The 27,057-nt window shown below is 34.9% G+C and overlaps 1 protein-coding gene across 1 annotated transcript in view; it reads right to left on the reverse strand.

Moving 5' to 3' along the window:
- ASIC5 (acid sensing ion channel subunit family member 5) overlaps positions 1-25,037 on the reverse strand; it is a 36,445-nt gene extending 11,408 nt beyond the window's left edge. The window contains exons 1-6 of the mRNA XM_001092816.3: positions 24,860-25,037; positions 22,130-22,436; positions 12,782-13,019; positions 10,947-11,072; positions 2,414-2,563; positions 948-1,095 (exon numbers count right to left, since the gene is read on the reverse strand). Coding sequence (XP_001092816.3) covers positions 948-1,095; positions 2,414-2,563; positions 10,947-11,072; positions 12,782-13,019; positions 22,130-22,436; positions 24,860-24,899 — 1,009 coding nt within the window. The 5' untranslated portion in view covers positions 24,900-25,037. The remainder of the gene's footprint in view (positions 1-947; positions 1,096-2,413; positions 2,564-10,946; positions 11,073-12,781; positions 13,020-22,129; positions 22,437-24,859) is intronic.
- Between the last annotated feature and the right edge of the window lie 2,020 nt (positions 25,038-27,057).

Consider the following 27,057-nt stretch of genomic DNA (forward strand, 5'->3'; position numbering starts at 1 on the left):
TCTAGATATGCTGTGGGAGGGGGATGTAAGAGACCTGAATAAAAATATCTGACATTTATATAGACTGTATTCTGTGCCAGGCACTATTTGAGCCACTTACATACCCCTTTCATTCTTACAGCAACCCTATAAGATGGAATTCTTATCCTCTCCTCCATTTGACAGCAGAGTAGAGAGGTTAGGTCACTTGTTCAAGATCACCTAGGGGAGAAATTGTGGAGCTGGCATGAGCGGCCTAGTTGAGATCTGGCTCTTATTCACCCTGCTCGATTGCTTCCTTGAATGCTTGCCTCTCACCCATGGTTCTGGAAAAGCTGCAAATTGTATGAAAAGGAGGCCCCGGAAGGTAAGTTTACAGTCACAAAGGAAACAACTTTGCAACAGTGAAATCTTCAGGCTTGGTAAGACATATCCATGATCTAATTTTTCTTTCAAAATTAAGAAAAACTTGGTGTGCTGTTTTAGATATTTGAGACCATCAAATTTTAGCCTTTGGGAGTAAGTATTGGGGCCCCACCCTGATAAAACAATTTTCTTTTCCAGAAATCTCTGCTATGATTTTATAATGTAAAACTTGTCAGTCGAAGTTGTACTTGGCAAGTGGATAATTTTCCAGTGTAGAATTTCATAAGAGTGGAAAACAATTTAGTGACATGTTGATTTGCTATGTTTCAAATTAAGTAAATATAAACATAAAATTCAAAGAAATTTAGGACTGAACTTCTGATGACTTTGTCACTAGTTGTCATTTTAGGCTGCAAAGAGAAGGAACAGGCTTAAGAATATAATAATTTTCTGTGAATGGGTTAGCAGCATCTGTAATTACATTTAATAATACTTAATATTCCATTTGTATTTCAATACTGTATTCCTCCCAGACCTTTTGTAACCCTGTAAGAAACACTTAACTGTCTAGTTAAGTAAGGGGGCAGTTAGTCTTTATTTACCAGGAAGAAGAAAAGGCACACATCCACATTGCTTTTTTATGTGCTGGGCTTTGCATTCCTTCAAGCAACCGGAAGTGCTGTAGTTGCTAAAATTCTGCAGCTTGATGTTAGGATTGCATTCTCCCCAAGGGTATTCTTGATGAACTGTCTTAAGATAAGATAAATACTTGGTTCAGGAGATTTATTTACATCAATTTTCCATCAAGAAGCTGATACACATTTTTATTTTACTCTCAGAGCTCTTGGATTTCCAAAACCAAAATTGGTTACATTTGTCTATTTTGCCTACTCTATTGACCTGAAATTCCCTGAAGCTAAGTATAATAGTGATCCTTAAACATATATCCCAAATGTGAATTAACAAAGTCAGACACACTGAGTATTCTAAAAATCGACTCATATAAGGAAAAAAAGATCACTTACGTAAATGTCATATCAGCTCACCTACAAAACAGCAACCAAAATCACATTTTAAAAAGATCCTTTAACAAGCAACTATTATGTGCCAGGCAACATGGTGTTGCAGAACTTTCTCCTTAGTTCAGCTAAAACTGAGCTCTTGTCACATGACCAGGAAACATGAGGCTCACAGACACATAGAAGGGTAAGGAAATGGAATTTATTGGGTAAAAAGGAAAAAAAAATGACTCTCAGCTAAGTGAGAGAGAGTCTTGCTGGTAGGTTTCCCACCTCACAGATTGAATCTGTGGTCACCACACAGATACAGGAGAGGCCAGGCTCCTCCCCACTGCAAACAGTGTAAACTTCCCAAGGCTCCACCCCTTCCTCCCAATGTGCAGGTGGGCATTTTTCAGAAAGAATCAGGTGGGAAAGGGCAGACTTCATCTGAGACAAGCAGTCTAGTTTTTCAGCCTTCAGACTGTTTTAGACTTGAAGGTGGAGTTTCACCAGGGGCCGTTGGCTGTCTCTTGTGTCTATCAATGATAAGTGCTTTCTTTGCAGTACTTCACTTAAACTTCCTTACTATGAAAGGAAAATATTACCCCTGTCCCATTTGTGCAGAAAGGAGATGCAAATTCAGGAAGCTAGTTAAAGAAAGTTACTGAGCAAGTAAGTGGCTGGCAAACAGAAACCTACCAGACCAGCCTGACTCCAAGATTCCTGCTTTTCCCACTAATTTTCTCCTTCCCAGATAGTCTCATTGAAGAATCATGGCTCAGCAACTTAGGTACCTTTTTATACTTAATGACCCTTTCCATTTCTAATGAAATGTAAAGTTACTTTGGATTTGATAGGCTTCCCAGCTTTCACTTATATAGTTTCTGTTTCCACTAATCATGTACCTTCAGATAAAGGAAAAGGATCTGAAATGAAATTTTGGAATTTCTAATGGTGTTTTACAGGTATGGGAGAAAGGAATTTCTAGTGAAAAGCATTACTTATGTGTTTGATGCATTCACTACCCCGCCTAATTTCCTCAGACTCGACTTCTCTGCAGTATTTACCTTCACTTGGCGGATGGTTACCCTTGTGTGCATTCCCACAGGTGACAACAAGCCTAACCCATCAAACTGTGGCACCGTCTTTGGTGAATGGATAGCAAAGATGATCCCAGCATCAACGAAACCAAGGCCTGGGTTATCAGTGAATGTCTCCTGAAACAAAAATATGTTTTTGCCCAAATTGCAAATTGACTATATCAGTTCTATACAAGTTTAGGATTTCGTTTTATCATCTCATGATAGCATTTGACTAATCCTAAATATTTTATGTTATATTTCAACCTCTTTTTGTCTAAAGTGTGTGAAAATTAAACATCTAAGACATACTTTAGTGGTTGAATCTGTGAAAGGAAAATATCTTGGGTCCCTTCAAGCTGGGGTCTACTCAGGGCAGTCCTGAAATAATTGAGGCTTGTCTCATTATTTTTCTTGATTGACATCTGGTAACCACAAAGGGATCCCGAGTGAAGGCAACCTGGCCCGCAGCAGCTAGCCTATCGGTGCTTGGTACCAGCTTGGGCACCTTATAGCCCAAACCAATAGGATGATTGCTGAAGTCCAGGAATTCTTTCCTCCAGGGATCCCTGATCATCCATTGTTTTTCATTTGGGGGTCTGAGGTTCATTCGCTGTTCAAAAAAAAAAAAAAAAAAACTCCTTTTGTTGTGGAAGTTTCCACTCGCTTCCATCAAGGAAAGTGAACCTGTCGGCTTCTGCATCGGCAGAGAGCAGTTTTCAGCTTGGTCCCCATCACTAGGTGAGAAAACTGGTTTGGGATTCTTTCCTGCAAATTCTTTTAAAGAACTAAAGTTAGCATTAACAACCAGCTGGTATTAATTTCTGCTTAAACTTAGAGCGCTCAGAAATCATATAATTTGTGTTATCATTGTTAGTTTTGCTTAACTGTTTTGTTGTTTGTTTCTGTCTTGTTGGGTTCGTGTATGTGTTTTAGTTCTTCCTCTCATTGGATTTGATCAACTCAGAATCCTCTAACTCATGAGTATGGAATTTTCCACTCCAAAGAAATAGAGCACCTTGCTCCCCTAAGCCTTTTGGGGCATTCTCAGGTGACTGAGAATCACATGGGGGTGTCTGGGAGGAATGCTCCCTAAAATGTGTAGTGGCTCTAAATAAGTATCCCCCTTAGAAGAATATACTTAGGGTCTAATCTCAGCTGGCAGGTGCATAGTAGGAGCCGACCCCTCCTGCATCTTGAGCCCCTGACACACTGTGCTAGGGAGCTGCAACAAAAGAGGACCAATCTGGTTCAGGGGGTAACTGCCCTGAAAAGCTAGGTCTGTTAGCAGCACATTTTGGGTCCAATGCACGTCCCAACTTGGTTAAATCCAAAGGGGAACTCTAAATTATGGGGAACAAGGCCTCTGAAGTGGAAAGAAAATAGCAATCAAAAGGGAAAAAAAAAAAAGGAAAGATTTTTGATTTTGACTACTAAAGGGGCTTTATTTACATAACAAAGTCACCTTTTTATCAGCCAGACCAAACTGAAAGGGCAATGGCTGTACTTCTGAAATAGCAGCATTTTGTCCTAGCTGAAATATGGTAATGAGATCTAAAAAGAATTTTTTTAAAGGAGCTCAATGGTTCAAAGTCAACTAAATTAAAGGTTAACATCCAAGATGTGTGTGTGTATGTGTGCATGGGTGCATGTTTGTATTTAAAAGACCTTCAGGTTTTTGGGGTTTTTTGTTTTTCTCTCCTAAGACTTTGTCTATTTTTTTGAGCAAAAGTTTTTTTTTTTGTTTCTGTTTTTTTTTCCTTCAGTTGACTGAATTCTGTTTTCATCTGACCTTTTGACTAAAATAGTTATTGCAACAGAGGCTTCTCTTGGGTTTTTAAGGAGGAGTGTAATTTAGACACTCAGAAATGTCTTTGTTAAAAAAAAAAATAAGTGCACTGTAAAAGCATCACATGGTCTAACCTCAAAATAATTCTACCTTTTTTTGGAGACCCAGGATTCAATGTGAGCTCTGCTCAGAGCTTAGAGAGCCAGTTAAAATATAGGTAGTCCCTATCTAAATAAAACTGGTCTCGTTATACAATACTATGGTAGAGTTCTATAAGTTTAGGTTAGATTTGGCTCAAAGAAAATTAAAAGCATCTCCCTCTACCACCAACAGACTTTTTCTCTCTGTACCTTATGATACAAAGTTTGCTATTTTATTGTCAACTGAGTTGTTTCATTTAATAAGCAAATTTAAGGCTATTTAGCTAAAAACTGCCTAGGGTTGCAAAACAGGTTATCAAGAATCTGAAAGTCTAAGATAGGAAAAAAATAATAAAAGGATCTTTATGAATCTATAAAATGTACCTTTATTGGCATACCTAACATGTCTATGTATTTATATGTCATGTACACAGTGTTTCACTACAGAAAATATATAAAAGGGCTCTAATTAATTGGCTTAAAGAAAAATAAAAGTGTTTAAATCAAATATTTTATCAGGAAAAAAGAAAAGAATAGTCGAATTATTTTTCAAGTTTATGTAACTTAAGTAAAATATTTAATAAAAAAAAACCAGCTTTAAAATTACTGGTAAAGTAATATCAGAAATGTCTTAAGAATTGCCAGCATACTTTTTTTGTTTATATTTATTAATCAGGCAATTTCAACTTATCCCTGCCAAACACTATAAAATGTCAAAATTTGGCAGAGAGTTTACAAAACTATAAACCTAGCCCCAAACAGAATGATTGCTGCTTATGCAGTTTTTAATAAATAAGATATTGATATTGGTTTAATGAAAATAGCTGCAGCTTAAATTTTCTAAGATTACCATAACTTCCAATCTTGTAACTTTAGGCAGCCTATTCCACAGGCAGTAAGGAGGCTTGTTGTGGAAAGGACTGCTATTGTCTTTGTTTCAAAGCTAAACAATGAACTAAGTTCCTCCCAAAGTCCAGGAATGAACAAGGACAGCTTGGAGGTTAGAAGCAAGATGCAGTCAGTTAGGTCATATCTTTTTTACTGCCTCAGTTATATTTTTGCAATGGCAGTTTCATAACTTTAAATCATGACTGTTGCAGTTTTCATAAGTAATCTAAGTGAACAATTAAAATAAAATAGGTAAGGGATAAATACTTGCAGAAAAGTTATCATAATTTAGAATATAAAGTTATGTTAATTTAATAATAGATATGTCATTATGTGAGTATTTTCCAATAAATATATATTATAGAAAAACAGTCTTGCTAAAAAGAAGTGTGTCCTTTTTAAATAAAGATAAACAAATCTTGTCTAATTTAAAGCTTATCTAAAGGTTATGTATAACACAATTTATAAAGAACAAGGAAATAAAAAGGGATGTAAAGAAAATTATAAAAATAAAGAGATTTTTTTGTGGTAAGACAGCTTAAAGAGAAATAATATGGTAAATTTAGTCCTAAAATAAAATGACTGGTTGTTTAAGAAAGGAGAGGTGTTCAGGACAAGCCAGAAAGTCCAAGCATGTCATTAATAGTCAGTGGAAGTCACAATAAAGATTTAATTTTTAAAAAAACCAAAAACTTTAATATGATCAGTTGTCACATTATTATTGTTTTGGTTTGCTTAAGAAAAACACTGAGATAATTTTTTTTTAAATTAAGGTTATTACATCCATGTATCTTCCTGTATGTGCTTTTATAGTCCTTGTGACATTAAGTTACAGGGCTTTGACTCCAGGGTCTAAAAAGGACACCAAGTCCTACTAAATCTTAAACACTAACAGCAATTAAAGCCTCATCTTCAGGCCCCATAGCAGACTCCAATCAAAATAAAATGCATTCCTGGCCAGCACAGGAACTCACACCTGTAATCCCAGCACCTAGGGAGGCTGAGCAGGTGGTTCACCTGAGGTCAGGAGTTCCAGACCAGCCTGGCCAACATGGTGAAGCCTCATCTCTACTAAAAACACAAAAAATTAGCTGAGCATGGTGGTGCATGCCTGTAGTCCCAGCTACTTGGGAGGCTGAGGCATGAGAATCACTTGAACCCATTCAGCAGAAGCTGCAGTGAGCCAAGATCATGCTACTGCACTCCAGCACTCCAGTTTGGGTGATAGAGTGAAACTCTGTCTCAATAAAAAATAAATAAATAAATAAATAAAATGCATTTTTGAAACATAGGGCCAGAAATTAAAGCCATTCAACTCCTCAAGGCCATGTGCCATGGAGGAAGAAGTGGGCATGTGAGATTGCAATGGGTGACATTAAGAGACAAAATAAGTTCAGTTTCTCTATAAATTAATCATGAACATCAAAGGCACAATGATTCAAGACCAGCATATTGACTCCTGTGTCAGATTAACAAGGTTTTCTTGAAGCATTAACTAACTACTTAATAAAGGTCATAAAGGTTATAAAAGGCTTATGGAAGTTATATTTTATGGTCAAGATTAAATTTTATAGATTGTTTACAAAATTTTGAAAAACAAATTTAATGGCTTCATGCTGTTTTTATTAAGGCTTCTTATTTGGAAAATTAAGTCTCCTCTCTCAAAGAATGAAGCTTTTTTCTTTTTTTAAAAAAAAATTCTTGAGTTATCACTTTGGTTAAATGAATGACTTTACAATGACCTGTAATCCTATTTCATAATATCAAGTGTTTTAAACTTTTGATATTTGATGATCTTTCTAAAATCAAATAATAAATGTCTTTTTCTGACCTAATTAATCCTTTAAGATATTAGTTTCCCTAAAGTCCAAAAATGACATAATTTGGCTTACTTGGTATAAAAATTACACAGGAAGCATTGTCAAATATGAAATTGTGTTTAGTTTTCATTGGGCTGCATATAAATGTTATTGGTATGTGTTCCAGAATTAATGGAAAGGCCTGTAATTCTGATATGACTTAGTGTACATTATCAATAATAATCATAATCGTTATGCTAAAATTATTGTTTACCACCAAGGTAACAAATTTCCTTGTCAATTGTGTCTTTGACTATGTCTGCTCTAGAAAATTTTTTCATCCAAAGACAATTGTTCACATGTTTTGGTCCTTGTTAGAAGGTGTTTTTATAATCAGCTATAAAACTCTAACAGGTGCCCTTAAATGCAGGTTTCTGATAACTTTGGAGGTTGTAACATCAGAAAAGAGGAAAAACTTTCAGTACTCATGGAGAGCTAAAATGTTCATGAGTATTAAGCAGAACAGGAATGAACTGCATGGACTCAAATAATCTTTTTGACTTTTTACTTAAAATGTTTGCTGATCCTTTGTTTTGTTTTTCAGAGTCTTAAAACTTTTATTTTGAGCTACTGACAGCTTTTAACAATTTAGTATACTCCTATGAACAAAATGTGGAGCACAGTTAATTCTCTCTGCCTGATTTCTCCAGAATTTGGAAACTATTTGTGAGTATTCTTAACTTGTGCTGATACAGTTATTTGCATAAGTGCAATAAGAATCTGTTTTCATTTGTAACAGGACACAATTGGGGAAACTGGTTATTTTACCAAGGCTTTTACTGGAATGGTGTGCTTTCCTTTAAGGACTCAAACTTGGCTTATGAAACCAATAATGTCCTTGGAAAAACTGACCTCATATTTTGTGTACAGAGTCTCTGTAGAGGGTTTCTGACCTGTGGTAAGTAAAGAATGTCACTTTCTGACAGGCCCAGAAGCTCCAGGTTTATCTTGGAACCTCAAGTGGAGAGGAAATTCACCCAACTCATAGATACTTGATGGCAAAAATCCATGGCTGGACTCGGCTTTTAAAAAGTCTTATCTGAGATTCCTTCTATGGAACAAATTTCCACCAAAGGCAATTTAAAAGCCTATATAAAAAATAACTATTCTCGCTGAACTGTATACAAATAATTTGGCAAAATAAAATAAAGTAAACTAGTTCTAACATGATTTGTCTTTAGCAAAAATGTGAAACTTTATGTCCTAATTAATCCTTTAATTAGGATTAGAGAAGAGAGAAAAATTATGTTTCCAAAACTATAGTACACCTGTTGTTAGATTCTAGTCTTGCCCAGTGTTTTTCAGTTTTTATTTTTTTCTACAGTTTGGACCAAATAATTTTTTTTTGGCTACAAGCCTTCAAAATAGTGTTTTCAATTTTTTTCTTTTTTTCCCCCATTTTTCCTAATTTGGAGTCCCTGAAAACTAAGCTGTGCTTTCTTAACGTCCTGCAAACTGAAGCCTGTCAACTTAAACTTTAGAAGAAAGTAACAGCAATCTATTTACATACATAGCCACTTTTCATACCTACCTACTGATGTACAGACTTCAAAGAAATGTGGACTATATGAATTTTTCCAGGATTGTTCTTTTGTTTGTTGTTGTTTTTCTCCCTTCCTCCCCCTATTTTCTCTTCATAGAACATGAGACTTTGCAATCTTCTATAAATAAACTTTTGGGACCTACCCATCTAGTAATAAACCATCCTAACCATGAGAAAATCAGATGAAAACTGAGACCAGAGACTCATGTTCTCCTAAAATGCTTTCTCCTGAAGATTTTTTTTAAATGGAGTGGTGGAATGGGAAAGGAGATTATCTTGGGCCCCTTGAAACTGGGAGCTGCCTCCCATTCTATTCAAAGTTATTCCTTTGCTCACTGAGACAGATGCTTAGTCTGATTGCCTCCTTTGGAAAAGCCAATCAGAAACTCAAAAAAAAAAAAATGCAACCATTTGTCTGTCACCTACCTATGATCTTGAAGCCTCTTCCCTGCTTCGAGTTGTCCCAACCTTTCTGGATGGAACCAATGTACATCTTAGATATAATTGATATCTCATGTCTTCCTAAAATGTATAAAATCAAGCTGTGCCCTGACTACCTTGGACTACCTCAGGACTTCCTGAGGCTATGTCACTGGTGCCTGTTCTTAGCTTTGGCAAATAAACTTCCTAAAATGATTGAGACTTGTCTCATCATTTTTCTCGATTGACAATCATTGCTCAAGACCTCTATAGGTTTCCATGGATCACATTTCATCTTAGATAGGTGCAGGTAAGTATTTACAATTACTGTTAATGATCTTGTTTCCTCTGGCCTTATCTTCACCTAGTTGCCTTCTAGTTCCTTCCTTCTTGGCTGCTTTCTTTGACTCATTTGCTTAGAAAATCATTTGGCTGGCCCTCTTCATTTTGCAATTAAAATCCCTGCCTTTATGTAAAATTCAAATCAAAAGTGAAGATTTACACTATTTCTTTAACACTAATGTTCTTTTTAGTAAATCTTAGGTCAGATGAAGAAATTTAAGACTAAACTTCTGGTGACTTTGTCATTAGTTGTAATTTTAGGCTATAAGGAGAAGGAACAGGCTTAAGAGTATAAAGAATATAGTCTATGAATGAGTCAACTGCATATGTAGTTACATATAATAAGCATACTAAATATTCTATTTGTAATTCAAAAGTCTATTTCTCCTGGCCCTTTTGTAACCCTCTAAGAAACACTTAACTATCTAGTCTGGAGAAATATCTCAATGTTATTTACTTATAGAACATTGCATTGAATTTGTAGATTTTCATTGCATTCTAAAAATATTTGGAAAATTCTAGTTTGTAAAAATTTATAATATAATGTTCGAACTGACCTTATGGCTAATATTTGAATGACTCGAAAGTATTAATCAAATACATTACAACTATAGGTAGGTACATGCATTAAAGTTTTCAATGTTATGTTTGGATATAAAGAAAAATATCTTGAATGGGATACAAAAGGAAGCTATGAAGAGTACATTACTGGAAATTCTTTAAAAGTAGCCAATGGCATGATTCACTTGGATTGGGAGGTGAATGCAGGAACACCAAGTTTGTTTTTCATCTTTGTCATTAATTGTATGATTTTTGGATACTTAATTTATCAGCATTTTAGAATCCTCTTTTATAAAACCATCATAACGAAGTAGAATGCCTTTAAATGTGTAATACTAGGAGTGGTTATGTAAGACAAAAGGTCAGAATTAACTAATCTTGGGTGGGAGCTATACCAGGAAACCTTGAAGAAAACACCACTGCATTTCTTAGGTGTTTGAACATCTGCCTCCCAGAGCTAAACACTTAGAACTTATTAGGTCAATTACAACTTTCCAAAAGCTGGGCTTGGGACAGAATCTATTTACATAATATTCCTTATATAACCAGGATGTTTTCCATCACTTTTCCAGATGTACATCCTATAGTTTGTTAAATGTGTATGTAGAGTTTCTTTCTAAAACATGTTGTCATATTTACAATAACATATTTCTAAAATTATTGTTAAATGCAGAGTTCTCTTAAAATAGCTACATACATTGCAACTTAGAATCTCTGGGTTTCATTATTTTGTGGCATGAACATTCCCTGGAGTCAAAAATTTAAGTCAATAAAAATCTCCAGTTTATGCCTCAAAATTTTGCCGGTTTAATTTCTAAACCAATAGTTATATAAAATCCATAGGAGTCTAGACTAAATTAACAAAAACTGAAATAATATCCAATGTATGGGAGCTATCTGATATGGACCAATAGTCTGATCAAATTTTTGGAACCCCCACCCATTCTTGTTTGTCTTGAACCTGGAGAAAATTCAGTACCTGATTCACACTGAAGAGCAAGCTCAAGCCTCTTCCAGAGACACTCACTTTTCTCTTTGCTTGGATAGTTTCACCATGATTAAAAGTAAAACAATTTCCATATTCAGTGAAGACATGTCCAAAATCCTCCAATATGTAAATGAACCAAAAAAAATCATCAATTTGATATTTTTGTCACCTCTGAAGTTTGCTATAACTTCTTTTTAAAAAAGCACAAATATCTAACAAGACTGCAGAAGTATCAGAGAGAATAGTCTGATTTATATGTGTTTTCAATGATAGTTTTTTTTGGCAATATACATTTGTCAACTTGCATGTGATTATTTAAAGGAGACATTTTTATATAAAATTAAGCATGTATTTAAAACATTTTTATAAATTACTTTTTTTGTATTTTCCTGAAGATATATGGAAATGTGTTTTTACCTGTGGAGCACTACTACAGCATCCTTTCTTGGAGGAGCTCCACCTTCTGTGACCTGTATGGTCACAGTGTGGCAGTCAATCATATGACCCTGCTCCTTTGACCCTCTTTTTCCAGCCACTACAGAGGTGTGCATGGGACACAAGCTGGGCCAAACTTAAACCTCACCTTCTTGCCTCAGTGATTGGTTCAAGAATTGATATATGTCCCAAGTAGAGCTAATCAGAGTCTTCGGTGAGGTTATTAAGTGGATACTGGAGTGCTAAACTCTGATAATGAAAGTCTAGGGGCAGTCAGCAGCCATTTTGGTGAGATGGGGAGAACTCATACAGAAAGAAGCCAACCAGAATTATGAGATGGAAACAAAGTCAGAATCTTAAAGATAGTCTTGGAGACCATTGGTTCAGCATTTTTCTGAAGCCAGAACTACTGTTGGAGTTTCCGCTTAATTAAGCCAATTCATTACTTTTAGTCTTCAGTTTTCTAGAACAGAAATGGGTTTCTATAATATTCAACTGAAAAATTTCTCTAACACGAAATTTCTTGGTAGTGAGTTAAACATGTTGGTGAATAAAAACAGCATAAGAGAGCTTACTTTCCAAGTTAAGAGTTTAGGTCAGAAACTCATCTCTGTGAAATGTCTCTCAGGCATTTTTTTCTGCTTATTGTGTGCTAAGGTGGCCTACCAAAAACATAAGAAATTGTATCCAAGAACCAAGAATTTGTGTTTACTTAGACTCCCCTAACAACACAGGCTATGGAATTGCTGATACAGGAAATATGGCATCAAATTGCCTATGTAGTTATTTATTAATAGATTGCAGATATATCTAGTACTTTATCTTAAATGTAGATGAACTTTATAAACAATAACAGGATTTTGTATTTGTTATGTATTTGTTTTCTATTTGTTATGAGTGAGTGTATATTATATAATATATAATAGTTATTATATATAATATATAATAATAATACATAAATTTTTCATAGTTAAACACTGGGATCCTCTTATTTTCTATAGTCTCTAATGCAATACCATAAGCATATAAGCAGAGTGATGGATATTTGGTGATTATAAAAATACTATGTTGGAATAGGTTGTTTGTTGATGAATAGAAAAACTTAAAATATCCTCGTGTTAAATTGTTTTTCTTTTGGAAAGACTATACTACAAGAAAGGCAATCAAGTTTTCTCTTTTCTATCTTTCCTTATCTAACTGCTTGAAAGAGGAAATTTGTCTCATGTGTATTCCATACCCCCAATATCATAAGGCTGAGCTAATGAAATAGAATCTGTAAGGAAATTTTGATTGATTCACCATGGGAGCAAATGCCGTGGGAGCTCAATGTGAAACAGTGTAATAAAGGAACTTATCACTTTGATTATATTTGAAGAATAGAAAATCGTTACCTTTGGGCTACATGGCTTTCCAAAAAAATCACAGTCCAACAAAGTGCTGTTGTCAAGATAAAAACCTTTGTTCCTGATAAATTCTGCAATGCTGAAGTTTTGGTGACTTGCAACAAAATCAGTAGCCTCTGTAGAGCCAGTGGAATTGGCAGTAATTTTTCGAAGATGGAGGACTTCGGATACAATGTGCCATAAGAAAAAAATAACACCAAATTTGGCTACAGCATCTGTTTGGAACCTATTAGCAAGAATGAAGGCCATAGTTAGAATAATGAAAACATATAATTATCTAGAAGAGAGATACCAACATCTGGATTCTATTAGCTTCTTCTTATCTCTTACACTCTCCCTCATTTGCAAGACATTTAAGCGAAATTTGACTCCTAAGAAGTCTTTGACCCATTGTGCAATTAATCTTTTATTTGCACATGTAGTTTCGTTTACCTAGAATATACCCCAGACCTTGATCTGGATTACACCTAATGGATCTTCAAGATTCAATTTAAAGGAAGAGGTGGGAATGTATAGTTGTTAAAAATGCATTTAGAAGCCAGATTTCCTGTGTGTGGCCTTGTCCTGTGTCAGCTTAGCTAAATTATAACTGCATTTCCCAGCATCCCCATCCTTGTATATATATGAATTTCACTGTCGTGCAGGAGCTGTGGTAGCTCACCCACACTGCAATCCATCTGCTGACTCAACTTGCTGGTATTGGGCAGCAGCCGGGACCACAGCTCCTCCAGCTCCTTTGTGATCTCTTCCTTCAGCTTCTTCAAATACTGGGTTAGGTAAGAGTGCAACCTGGTAAAGATGACAACTATCCTGCAGGTCATTCACACCATCAAGATTGGAGGTAGTGAAAAAGAGACCTACATTTTGAGCTTGTATTTGTATCCCCAACTTCATATCCATTTTCCCTTCCTGCTAGCCCTGCTTACTTCAGCCCCAGAACTAGGAACAGGCGAAAGACCGTACAAAGACTGCTTAACCAGCTCCTGCAACGAAGTGGGGCTTAATCCCTAGAAAAAAGCCCTTTATTCTGTCATTCATGGTGATCCCGTTTCTCCAGCTAGGTTCTAATTGTTACAGTCGTTTAATGCTATGACTTAGCTAATTTTTTTCATTTCCCTGTGACTTAAGTTTCCTCTCTTGTAAAATCTGTATATATTAATATAACCTACCTCAAAGTGTTGTTTTAATGATTACATTAATTGTTTTTCTTAAAACTTTTAGATAGCTGCCTGGAATATAGTGAGTGTTAGGTAAGCACTTATTAAATAAATGATTCATTCTGGCCACCAAAGCAGAAGTAATCTATTTAACTTAACGACTGTATCACTTTCTAATTCTCTTATCTTGTGGGGCAATTTTGTTTTGCATTCCATATAGTTCTTTATTTGCATGCCTTCCATTCCTTTACAAACATGATCAGGACTTTCATATTTTGGATATTATAAATTTTGAAACTGAACAAATGCTCTCTCTTTAAATTGACTGCTAAAAGCATAGAACGGAATGTATATTCCACTCTTGGTAAGTATATGGGGTATGTGGTTCGTATGTTATACCTGAACCTCTTTTGTATCCCAGATTTTGTTTCTATTTTCCTTTATATTATATATCTTATTTAATATATAAATATATATATCTATATGTGTGTATATATGTACATATAAAGAGAGAAGAAAATAAAAATATTTACTCTAAAATATATTTTTTGACATATTTTGAAATGGCCGCTGCAGGGTCAGCTAAAGGAAGTGACCTTGCAAAGCTATCTTTTTTGTGGAAAATTTGCATCTGTAGAAAACGTCCATTAATGCAGCCAGGCCTCCTCTTGCTAGGCATTTGCTAGGTATAGGAGACATTGAGATTCTGACACTTTTAAAAGAAACATTTGCCATCTTGTCTCTCTGAAGAAATCATCATCTGTATAACAAGGTCATGTTTGCTAGGCAAGCCTCTTCCTTTCTCCCTACTGTAACCTGTATAACCTGTCTTGCTGTTAAAACCTGCTTTCAGTAATGTTCTGAGCCCACATCCTTTCTGTAATCTCATGATGATAAATAAGCCTCTGTATCTGGTTGGGATGTTGGGCTTTATTCTGAAGGCTCATGTGTATACACATTAAATATCATTGTAAGCCTTTTCTTCTATTAATCAATCTGCCTCATGTCACTGATTTTTCAGCATATCTTTAGGGGGCCAACACTCATGACCCCCACGATATATACATATAATTTTTCTTTCAAATTCAAGCTATATTAGGTCCTTTCTCAGTCAAGGTAGGGCACACACAAAACACAAAAATGGAGAAACAACCTCAAGCCAACATTACGTACTCTTTAAGTGATGAAAAACTGTTTTCATAGTCAATATCTAATATTGTAGCTTACTAAACTGGCTCTGATCCTTGCAAAGCTAGCCCAGATCCTAAAACTCTGTAAATATCCTCCTCAGACTTCCTGATTCCAAGGCACTATTGATCGTCTGTCATGGTGGTATTCTGTCTAACTGCAGTACATCTAATAACCTTGCTTTTCTTGGTCAAAAGTATTTCTTGGATCATTAAGGAATTAAGAGTTTACATCAGCAACAACTTTTGGCAGAAGGATGGTGTAAACCCTGTATTGAGAGACGGACCTCCAAGCTACTACAGGTTTCCAACTCCCAGTGATGGACAGGTTCCCAGCAATCCGCTCCAAAGCCCTACAACTGTGAAATCCTGCACAGTCAGAGCCAGTACTCCCTGATACATGTTCATTGGATTATATTCAAAATCATTATGCAGAGAAGTAAAGGAATTACTATACATATAGGAGGAATGAATACAATTTACAGAAAGGTTAAATAGGAGGGCATCTTAAAATATTTTTAAGCCTTTTTATTATACTAATAATATTTGAGACCATGAGAGTAATTTATGTAGATTAATTAAATTTAATAAATAAAGCCTAACCATATTAAGCCAAGGAAGAAAATTTTTTTGTGAGAAATATTGTTTTGCATAAAACAAAAGTGTTTTCCACTGAGTTTATTTTCAATTGTATTTTATTTTTTGAGACAAGGTCTCAATTTGTTGCCCAGGCTGTAGTGCAGAGGCATGAACATGGTTCATAGTAGCCTCGACCTTCTGGGCTCAAACAATCCTCCCACTTCAGCCCCCCACGTAGTTAGGACTACAGGTGTGCACCACCATGCCCAGCTAATTTTTGTATTTTTTTTTTTTAGAGACAGAGTTTTACCATGTTGTCCAGCCTGGTCTCGAACTCCTGAGCTCAAGCAATCTGCCTACCTTGGCCTCCCAAAGTGCTGGGATTATAGGCATTAGTCACTGCATCTGGCTTATTTTCAATTTTAATTTGAACTTCAAAACTCTTCCAAGCTTTCCTTTCAAAAACCTTGCTTAGCTAGAATTTGCCTTACTCTTTAATTTAACACAACTGGTAAAGAGCCTAGTAGAAGAAAATAACACTAAAAATATATTAATTGGTTTAAACAATTTAACATCTGGTAACCAATTAAATCTGTCCTTCTTATGTATATCAATGGTTCTAAATGTACTTCCCCAAATTATGTGACCCAAATGATTAATTTTCATCTAAAATCCAAGTTGATGCCTGACTCAGGTCTTATTTGAGTCCTGCCAAAACAGACCCATTTCTTGTACATTTTACAGTTAATTTTATGGAGAAGGAAAATGAGGAACAATGTCTGCCTTTTGTATTCTTCTTTGAGCAAATTTTAACATCTTACCTTTCTCTGATTAACTAATGAAACCTTTGATATGTCTTTATATTTGTATGAGAAGCAATGATTTTACTTTTGGTTAAAAATCCTTGAGCAATTTTTTCTTGCATCAAACAAATTTGAAATAAACAAAGAATCACAGTGATTATAAACATGAAGACCCAGTACATGAGTTCTCATAAACAATGGATCAAATAGCATCAGTAGTCACTACATCCAATTATTATTTCTGATTTTAGTGGAAGAAAATAAAATTCTGAAGTTTTTACCAAATGAATAGAAATTTTTGATGAATTTTGTGATAAACATATTTTAGTGAAAATTTCAGACACAAAGACATTTGAAAAGCACTAGAACTGATATCAAAGAACCAAGTCGCAAATATTATTAAAATTTCTGGAATTTTTTGTGAAATGTGACTTTTTATTAATTTCTGCCAATTGTATTCTTAGGAGTTTGTCTTTCTGTATAACCATTGCTTTGTGTGAAAGAAACTTTTCAAAATTAAGATTAATAAGCATTCTTTAATCAACTACAGGTAAAACTAGACTAATATGGCTGTGCTATGGAACATGAATACATGGATAAAGTTAATTTTGATGAAATCGTTGACAAATATTTATAAAGAAAGGCTAAAAAATGGAAACACAATGCTATTATTCATTTCTGTGTAAAACTAAAGAAAATATCTGAGGGGAGCCCCAATCATTTCAGAGGTTTATTTTGCAAGGTTGAGGATGAGCCTGGGGAAAAGAAACAAAATCACAGAAATATCTGTGATCCATGATTTTTCCAAACAGGGTTTGGGGACACAATATTTAAAGCGGAAAGAGTGGGCAGTAGGGGAGAAAGGTAAGAACAAAAAGGGGAGGGTAGATAATGGAGGCTAGCAGTTGCATTCTTTTGAAGCTTTGATCAATTTCACTGAATTTACATTTTACCTGTGAAAGGAGTGGGTAGTGGAATAGTCAACTACGTATTTGTCTGGTGCTCAGTGAGTCTTCATTTTTATATAGGATAAAATAAACATAGAGTAGAGGAAGAAGTCAAATATGCATTTGCCTCAGGTGAGTAGACGGATGACTTCTAGTTCTATCTTTGTCTTGTACCTGTGAAGATAAGCTGTTGATTTACATTCTCAGGGTGAAATTCAGTACAATTTCATTTTATGATAAGGATCTTGAGGCCCACAGGATATTTCCTGTGAGAAAATTGTAATAGAGGGCCCCTGAGAAGGTATGTGCCTTCTATCTTTGTGGTTATCTGTTTAGGAACAAAATGGGAAGCGGTTGTGTGTGATGCAGTTCCCAAGCTTAACTTTTCCCCTTTGACATAGTGAGTTGGGGGTCCTGAGATTTTATTTTACTTTCACAACTGGAACAGATTTTAAAACCTTTTTTTTAAAAAAAAAAATATGTCAGTGTCCAAAAAGTATTAATGCATTACTTTTTCTTATTTTTGTATTTTTTTTTAACATTTTTATTGACTTGAATATACATAGGTCATTTTCATTATTTGTTTGATGTCATGACTATTACCAAAAATGATTTTGTCACATAGAGGAGGGAAGTGTTATAAAGTGATCTCTGACATACACTTGGTACAGGCTCCTGGTACCCATTGTGAAAAGTAAATCCTTTCTGATAATCCAAAGTCATTTGGCAAAGTTTCCTCATCTCAGGTGTCCATTTTCTAGTCACAAGGTGGTTTAACAAAAAAAGCATAGAAATTGGGATCTATCAGCAGACTTTTCCAGTTTCTAACTTGGTAAACTCTAAGTAAATTACAGTGTTAAGCTTTACTTTTTTTTCAATAGAATTAGAGACTATGCAACTCAGAACAATGGCCTTCAAACTAGAATGTGCATATGTCTGAGTGTTCTCCTGCACAGAGAATTTTAAGGAAATAAAAGTTCCCATCCTCTTTTTACAGTGGTTCATCTCCCATGTATAAAAAAGTGTTAACCTGTCACCCATCAGAAATCTTAACATAGAATGCATACTGGTGTATAACAACCTCAGGGCTCCTAATACGGGCATACAAATTGTATTTTGCTTCAGGGAAAGACTCCTTTAAGAATTAATCAAAGCTCCTAAAATCTTGTCTTGGCCTGTCATACACATATTTGCAGCCAGGGTGAAGCTCTGCATTAGACACAGGGTATTTGACACTTGCTTAAGACTAAATTGACAGAGTCTTAAGTAGAATAATGAAAGTTGTTATTTTTAATGTAACTAGACTATTTGTTAAGACTTCCAGATTTGGGATTATTTGAATATAATCCACAGATACAAATTTTAAATAATTTCTACTGGTGTATTTTAGTCAATAAAGTAGTTAAAATCTTATGAAAACACATGAAATGTTTATTCCTATTACAGTAAATCCTTATCCTATTTTATCTCATAAATATAATGATATATAATACTTACATATGTGATAATATAATTTGATATAAAATATAATATTTTTCATCTCCTAAAAATAATGAATAAATTATTTAGGGTTATGGCTAAAAATGTAGACATATGCAAGTGCAAATGCAAGTTAAATACACGGTTTTTCAAATTTTTTTATATAGCACATTAACTAAAATGTTTGAAGATCATTGCCTCTGAGAACTGAAATTATAGATTTCAGTATTGCTGAGCAATGCTGAGTATAATGTTTAAAGCGGGAATCTGAATTATCTTTCTGTAAAATTGTACTTTGGGAGTTGGAGATATCTTTAATGCCTGTAAACTGATGTTGTTTTAGTTTCTTGTTCCCTAAGGAAGAATAATTTTCTTATAATTAAGAATCTTCCTGTTCTATCATTATAACCTCTGAAATATTAAATCTTTTTTTGTTGGTCTGGATACTTACATCTAACTGAGCTAGGATATATAATCATTTTTTTCAATGTCATCTAACACAAAAGCTATAATCATTGATTTGAGATTTGAGCTATGCAAAATGGATTAGGTTTTCATACCAAAAATTATAAAAGTACTCAGATCATAGGCTATTAAATATTTTTAGACATCTTTTTCTTTTAATTTAACTGTTTTCAGTTACAAATTTCCCTATAAGCACTGTTTTAGCTGCATCCCATTAGTTTGCTATTTTGTGTCTTCATTTTCATTCATCTCAAAGTATTTTCTAATTTTCTTTGTGATTTCTTTTTGATTTCTTTGTTATTTAGGTGTGTATTCTTTAATATTTACATATTTGTAAATATCCCAAATTTATTTTGATTATTGACCTCTAATTTTATTATATTGTGATTGATAAACATATTTGAATAATTTAAAATCTTTTCAACTTACTTTACCCTGTACATGGCCTTGTATATGGTCTATTCTAAGAGCATGTGCCATGTGCACATGGAAAGAATGCATATTTTGCTATTGTTGAGTAGATTGTTCTAAGGATGTTTGCAAAGTCTAGTAGGTTTATAAGGATGTTCAAGTCTTCTATGTCTTCTGTTTCATTGTTTATTCTCTGTCAAGTTGTTCTATTGATTACTAAAAGTGGGGTATTGAAAAATCTAACTATATAGGTTAACTTATGTCTCCTGATAGATTGATCATGTATTCAACATAAAATGACAATTTTTTATATCAAGTAACATATATTACTTTAAAGTCTATTTTGTCTGAGATAAGGATATCTACTCTAGCTTTCTCATGGTTGACATACCTTTTTCCATTCTTATACTTTTAACCCATTTGCATCTTCAAATCTAAATTGTCTCTCCTGTACACAGCATATAGCTGGATTTTTCTAAAAAAATCCATTCTGATAACCTCTGCCTTTCTATTGGATTGTCTAATCCATTCTAATTTAATTTCATTAGTAATATAGTTAGATTTGCATCTGCCATTTTACTTTTTGTTTTCTCTGTCTTATGCCTTTTTTCCTAAATATACCCTGACTTGTGGCAAAACTATATCAATCTCTGCTTCTATTTCACATGACTTTTCCCTGCTGTATCTCTGTGTGTTCTCTCCTCTCCCTGTAAGAACTTCAGTCATTGGATTTAGAGCTCACCCTAATGTGGTATAACCTCAACTTATCTAATCATATTTGTAATGACCCAATTTTTAAATATGATCATTCTGAGGTTCCAGTAGACTTGAATTTGAGGAGATACTATTGAAATGTTTCTTTTTTAACAGAAAAGTTTGCCTTTTAAGATAAATATTTTTTCACCAGTTATGGTTGGTTTTGTAGGGGATAGAATTGATGGACTTCCTCACTTTGCCATTCTGGAAGTAATATCTGCATTTTCATTCAGTCAAGGATAACAGCAACCAATCTTTGTTTTTGTTAGAACACATGCTACTTAAAATAGTATGAGGCAATAGTATTGAAAATCATTTTTGGGCAGGAAAGGATTAATTTGCTTTGACTTGTTAGGACCTGGACATGTATCTTGAGTTCTTGAAATATTGACAATCATACAAACAAGCTGTAACATCTACTGTATATTGAGCACCAGTTCTAGAAGTCCCCCAGGAATGAAACACAATGGAGTACTTATTACCTTATCTAATGTAACAACAAATATGTGAAGTAGATGATATTATCTTATTTTATAAATATAAAAATTGACACTAAGAAGGCTGAGTGACTTCCCTAATAACTAAGTGGTGGGTCTTAAGAAGCCCTCCTTTCTCAGGCAAAAATCCTATGTGTGATATTTCAGGCTTCACCACAGGCAATTACAAAGCATTGCCTGGAAGCCTAGTGGTGGAAAGTTGCCCTCCTCTCAGCAGATTTGGTGTACAGTCAATAGACTGCAGTTTTCTGGAATAAGTTGCAGTCAAGGACTCAAGACAGTGGCAGTAGAGCATTGAATCAAATGTAACCCTCTTCTAAGCTCAGGGTTCTTTGCAGCTGCACTGATCACAGACCCATGGAGCTGGCCTTGCCTCTACTACATTAAATAGCTCATCATGTGTACATCAGAACATTTTATATCTTTATGTGTTTGCAAAGTAGTTCCCTCTTCCAGTTCTTCTTCATCTCCACTTAGAAAGCTCTAGTCATCTTTTACTACCCAGATTTCCATAACACCCATGATGGAGACTATTAATCTGTTCTCTGGGATTTCAGAACCCATGCACATTGTTTTATTTTATTGCTCAATTACCATATTGCACTGTAATTGTTGATATTTCTCTTTTCTGCCAATTAATTAACTTCTAACATGCAGAGATCAAGACTTTTACATTGGGCTGGGCGCAGTGGCTCACATCTATAAGTTCAGCACTTTGGGAGGCTGAGGCAGGTGGATCACTTCAGCCTAGGAGTTTGAGAATAGTCTGGGCAATGCAGTGAAACCCCCATCTGTTTTACATCTATTTAATGATAGGATTTGGGATGTTACCTAGAATATGATTGTGGAGGGAAGGAAGAAAAGAAGGAAAATAAGTGAAAGAAGAAATTAGTGAATTCTTTGCTCCCTTAAATTTGTGCTTTTAAGTGCAATTTAAGAACTTCAGTGGTTTTACATATGATAATTTCCACATGAGAAACTCTTTGTCAGTCATCCAAGAAAGATTACACTAGCAAATTTATAGGAACTAATTATCTTTAAAAAACTAATTTTACCTGTTCAAATTACAAAATGTCACAGCTGGGAACTCCATCTTTTCCACATACTGAACCTCAATGGACGTTGTGGTTGGCCATGTGAAGTAGTTGAGCAAGCGACTGTAGATCTGCCATGTCACGAGTGAGACTGAGCCCAGAACCACCACCAACCACAGCACCTTGCGAATTTTGCTCCGGTTCTGAACAATATTGTGTATCCCATGAAAGGAAGTGGAGATGGCAAAGTCATGGTCAAACTTCTTTCGTTCAGTGGGAGATAGCTGTGGTTTCTTTGAAAGGCAAAGCTTTATCTTTTCTAAGAGTCCTTAAGGTTTTGCCCATAAAAAGATTAAACCAAAAAAAAAGTAATTAGTTAGGAAACCTTAATGCTATCTGTAAAAAAACACAACTCACATAAATTAAAGAGGTGACTCTTTTATGTGTAATTCATAGAAACTAAAAATTCATCTTTTGTTGCATGATTTATTCAGGAATCAAGAAGTGTAAGTGTTGACTACGTGGGTTTATTGAGAAGATGCTAATGCTATTCATAGAATGGCTATTATTAATGCAAATGTATTAGTGGTATGGTATTAATAGGTGACTTCCAGCTTTAAAACCAATCCACCTTCAAGAGGTTGGTTACAACAACTCATAAACTTTAAATATTAATTCTTATCTTTTAAATGTTCTTTCTCTTTGAAAGTCCCTTAGAAGTGATGAACAAAATCAGGCTTATTCCTCTGAGAGTCATAAGTATGCTAAAAGTAATCTGTTCTTAACTAATGTTTGTCCTGTGATGGTATAATTTATGATAAATGTAGCTTTCATTCTTGTATTCTTTAATGTACGACTATTTAAATTTTTGTTGGTTGTTTAGTCAGAATGTTCAGTGTTCAGTTGTAGTGTTAGTTTAGTAATCTATTTTCTACCTCTTCAGGGAATGAATTCATCCTTTCAAATCTATCAGGAATCAATCAATAATATTTATTGATATTCATTGGTGAGAACCAGGGAAGGTAACACTACATTTTTTTGGCAATATATGATATGTTGAAAATTTTCTTTTGGTTAAATTTCTTTCCATTTTTTCATAGGAGAAGAGGCAAAGAATCCCTCTGTTGAGGGAAAGGTGCAATACAGGTAAGAGCATGAGATGGGCTTCGCAGTGAAAGATCAGGCTTCCAGCCCATTCCTCTCCTCTTATAACCTGCACATCTTTGGCCAAGTTTCTTAGTCTTATACCTTTTCTGTCAAATGGCAGCAATGGTATCTGCCTTATGAGTTTGTTGTATTAAATATGATAATACCTGGAGAGAGCTAAGCACATTATCCAGATCATAATAAGTACTCAAGGGTATTAGCTATATTTATTATTCTGCTAATTTAGTGGTGATGTAGTAAATGGCAAAATATTCAGGAATTTTAAAAAAACTTTAAAAGTGTCTTAAAAAATTAGTTCTTAATGGCTTTATATATGTTCATAGTTATGTGAATTAACTTTTATATCCTTTGCCCAAAATAATACTTTTGGAATATAGGTATTCAACTATCCAGCATTAATTTACTTACAAGAAGTTTAAAGCTCCATTTATTATTAAATCATTATTTAATACAACATAAACAACCAATCAATTAGCTAAGCTTTTTATTCAGTTATAGGACATATGCTATAAAAAGGTGTCTATTAACATTTTCTAAGGGAGTTCATTTCGTTCACTTACAAATTATATGATTATTTTACAAATCATATTATGATTATTATTCACTAAGCAGGAGAGCCTGTATTAATATAATTAGCTTGAAGTTGGACTAAAATCTTAGAATAGCACCCTCATTAATGTTGTTTTTAGTATAAAATTAATGAACATGTATCAACTAACTGGCACAATCCCAGAGAAAAATCAGAAACAAGAAAAAAGTTATTGTTACTAATTAGCAAAATATATTTAAATATGCTCTTTTGTGTATTCTTTAGTCTTTGCACATATGCAAACATATGTGAAGAATTTACTCTGATAAAAAAACAACAGTCTCTGGATAATTTGTACCCTTCCTACAATAGGGATCAAAGCTATTAGAAGGGGAAGACTAACCTGGTAACTAGCTACTGACAAGCAAAGTATGACTAGTTGCAAGCATTACCCAAAAACATTTAACTTTCAAGTTTGCCTGTCAAAAATCAGCCCGTTTAATATAGATCTAATCCTTGACAATTGGTTTGGCCTCTCTGGAGAAATACCAGCTATTTTCTAGTGTTTTAATAGAGTTTTATTATTATTATTGTTTTAGGTGAATGTATGACTGTCAGGAAGATTAAAATTGGTTTAATAAATGGTCCACTAGTTTTCAAAGCAGAAGCTTCTTACTTTCCTGACTGAAGTATATACAGTGTAATTATGACAGGTAGACCTTGCATTGAGTGCTGATCAACATAAAAGCATTTTGAGGAACATCAAATACGTTTTGTTACATTTTAAAAATAAAACCTGCAGGCCTACGATAAATAGAAACCAAAAGAAACAAAACAAAACAAAAAAACAAAATCAGATTCTAGCATATAGTAATATTTAAAAACTATTTTTGAGTCCCTCTTACAAATAACTTTTTTTCTAAGTAACTAAAACTATTCATTTTTGTAACATTGGAAATAAAATTTCCCAATAAGAAAAAAACTCCCTCTTTTCTTACTTCTGGCCTCTAGACATGAAAATTATTACTGCTCTGAGGAGTTCACTCTTTACTCACCGTTCTCAGCATACACTTTTGATTTTTCCGTCTGCTCCATTTGTGATTTCAGTTAAGCAAGAGTCCTCAGGGTAACCCAATTTTCATCAATAACAGTATTCATTTTGTGGCCTTTATATAAAATACAGCAGTTGAGGTTGTAAAACATGGAAGCAATTTAAATGTTTGTGTTGCTATGTTTGGCCTCATAAAGCACATAATCTGAACCAAAAATGTTGACAGAACCAGGTATGGGCATTTATGAACTGAAGAGAAGCTAACCCAGAGTGAAAAGCAAAAAGTATCATTAGGAACCCATTTTCTCACAGTTAAAGGGACAATTCCTATCAAATATCTGTAGTTTAACAGTGGCCCCTGACCAGGCTAGTTGAAACTCCAATGACTCACCTGGGAACGTCTTCTTAGTTTTTCTTTTTACCTTTGTCTTTATTCAACTTCAAATCAAAATGCAGCTGGAATAAATTTTTTTGTGGGAGAGGTGTCTTCTCTTGTTGATGTTTCTTTCTTAGTATCAGAAGCTGTTTCTAACAGAAATAATAGCCAATAAATATGACAAAATAAAACACCAAAAAATATCTGAGGAAGAAATGATTACTGAAAACAACAACTTACTAAAACATAAAGGCCTATTATTTTTTATATGAGCACTTTTGGAAAATTGTTAGAATTTATTATATTGAATAATAAACTGAAAAATGTGCATTATTGTGCATAAATGGCACCATCTCTTGACAGAACTCAATGATTGCATGTATCTCTACCTAATAGAGCTTGTTAGAGTCACCATTTTATAAGCATGTCACCATTAATCATTAATATGGTTATGTATATTTTGCATATATTTGAAACCTTGTAAACTCAGCACTGTCAGTTCAAACTAGTCTTATATGGAGGCCAACGAATTCCAAGTGATGTAAGTAAGGAACCTGGCTAGAGGTCCTCAGTCATCACAGTAAAGATTTCAGGAATAGGATCAATTTCATGATATATGAATTTCTCCATTAAAGAGCTCTTCTTTGGGGTTAAATTATGTATTAGTCTGTTCTCACACTGCTGATAAAGGCATACTCAAAACTGGGTAATTTAGAGAGAGGTTTAATTGACTCACAGTTTCACATAGCTGGGAAGACTGCACAGTCATGGTGGAAGGTGAAAGAGGAGCAAAGTTACGTCTAACATGGTGGCAGGCAAGAGAGCTTGTGTAGGGGAACCTCCCTTCATAAAACTATCAGATCTCGTGAAACTTTTTCACTATCACGAGAATAGCATGGGAAAGACCTGCCCCCATGATTCAATTAACTTCCACAGGGTCCCTCCCACAGAACATGGGAATTGTGGAAGCTACAACTAAAGATGGGATTTGGGTGGGGACACAGCCAAAACATTTTATTCTGCCCCTAGCCCCTGCCAAAACTCATGTCCTCACGTTGTTCAAAACAAATCATGCCTTCCCAAAAGTGCCCCGTCTTAACTCATTTCAGCATTAACTCAAAATTTCACAGTCCAAAGATTTACCTGAGACAAGGCAAGTCTCTTCTGTCTATGAGTGGGTAAAATCAAAAGCAAGTTAGTTACTTCCTAGATACAAGGGGGTACACGTATTAGGTAAATACACCCATTTCCAAATGAGAGAAATTAGCAAAAACAAAGGGCTACAAGGCCCATGCAAGTCCAAAATCCAACAGGGCAGTAATTAAACCTTAAAGTTCCAGAATGATCTCTTTTGACTCCATGTCTCACATCCAGGTCATGTTGATGCAAGAGGTGGACTCCCATGGCCTTGGGCAGCTCCACCCCTGTGGTTTTGCAGGGTATGGCCCCCTCTTGGCTGCTTTCACAGGCTGACATTGAGTGTCTGCAGCTTTTCCAGGTGCATGGTACAAGGTGTTAATGGAGCTAACATTCTGGGGTCTAGAGAACAGTGGCCCTCTTCTCACAGCTCCACTAGTGAGTGCCCCCATGGGGACTCTATGTGGGGGCTCCAACTCCACATTTCTCTCCTGCACTGTCCTAGCAGAGGTTCTCCATGGGCCCTGCCCCTGCAACAAACTTCTGCCTGAACATCCAGATGTTTCCATATATCATCTGAAATCTAGGTGAAGGGTCCCAAATCTCAATTCTTGACTTCTGTGCACCTACAGGCTCAGCACCACATGGAAGCTGCCAAGGCTTTGGGCTTGCACCCTCTGAAGCCATGG

This window comes from Macaca mulatta, chromosome 5 (assembly GCF_049350105.2).
Source record: "Macaca mulatta isolate MMU2019108-1 chromosome 5, T2T-MMU8v2.0, whole genome shotgun sequence".
NCBI classification, from domain to species: domain Eukaryota; kingdom Metazoa; phylum Chordata; class Mammalia; order Primates; family Cercopithecidae; genus Macaca; species Macaca mulatta.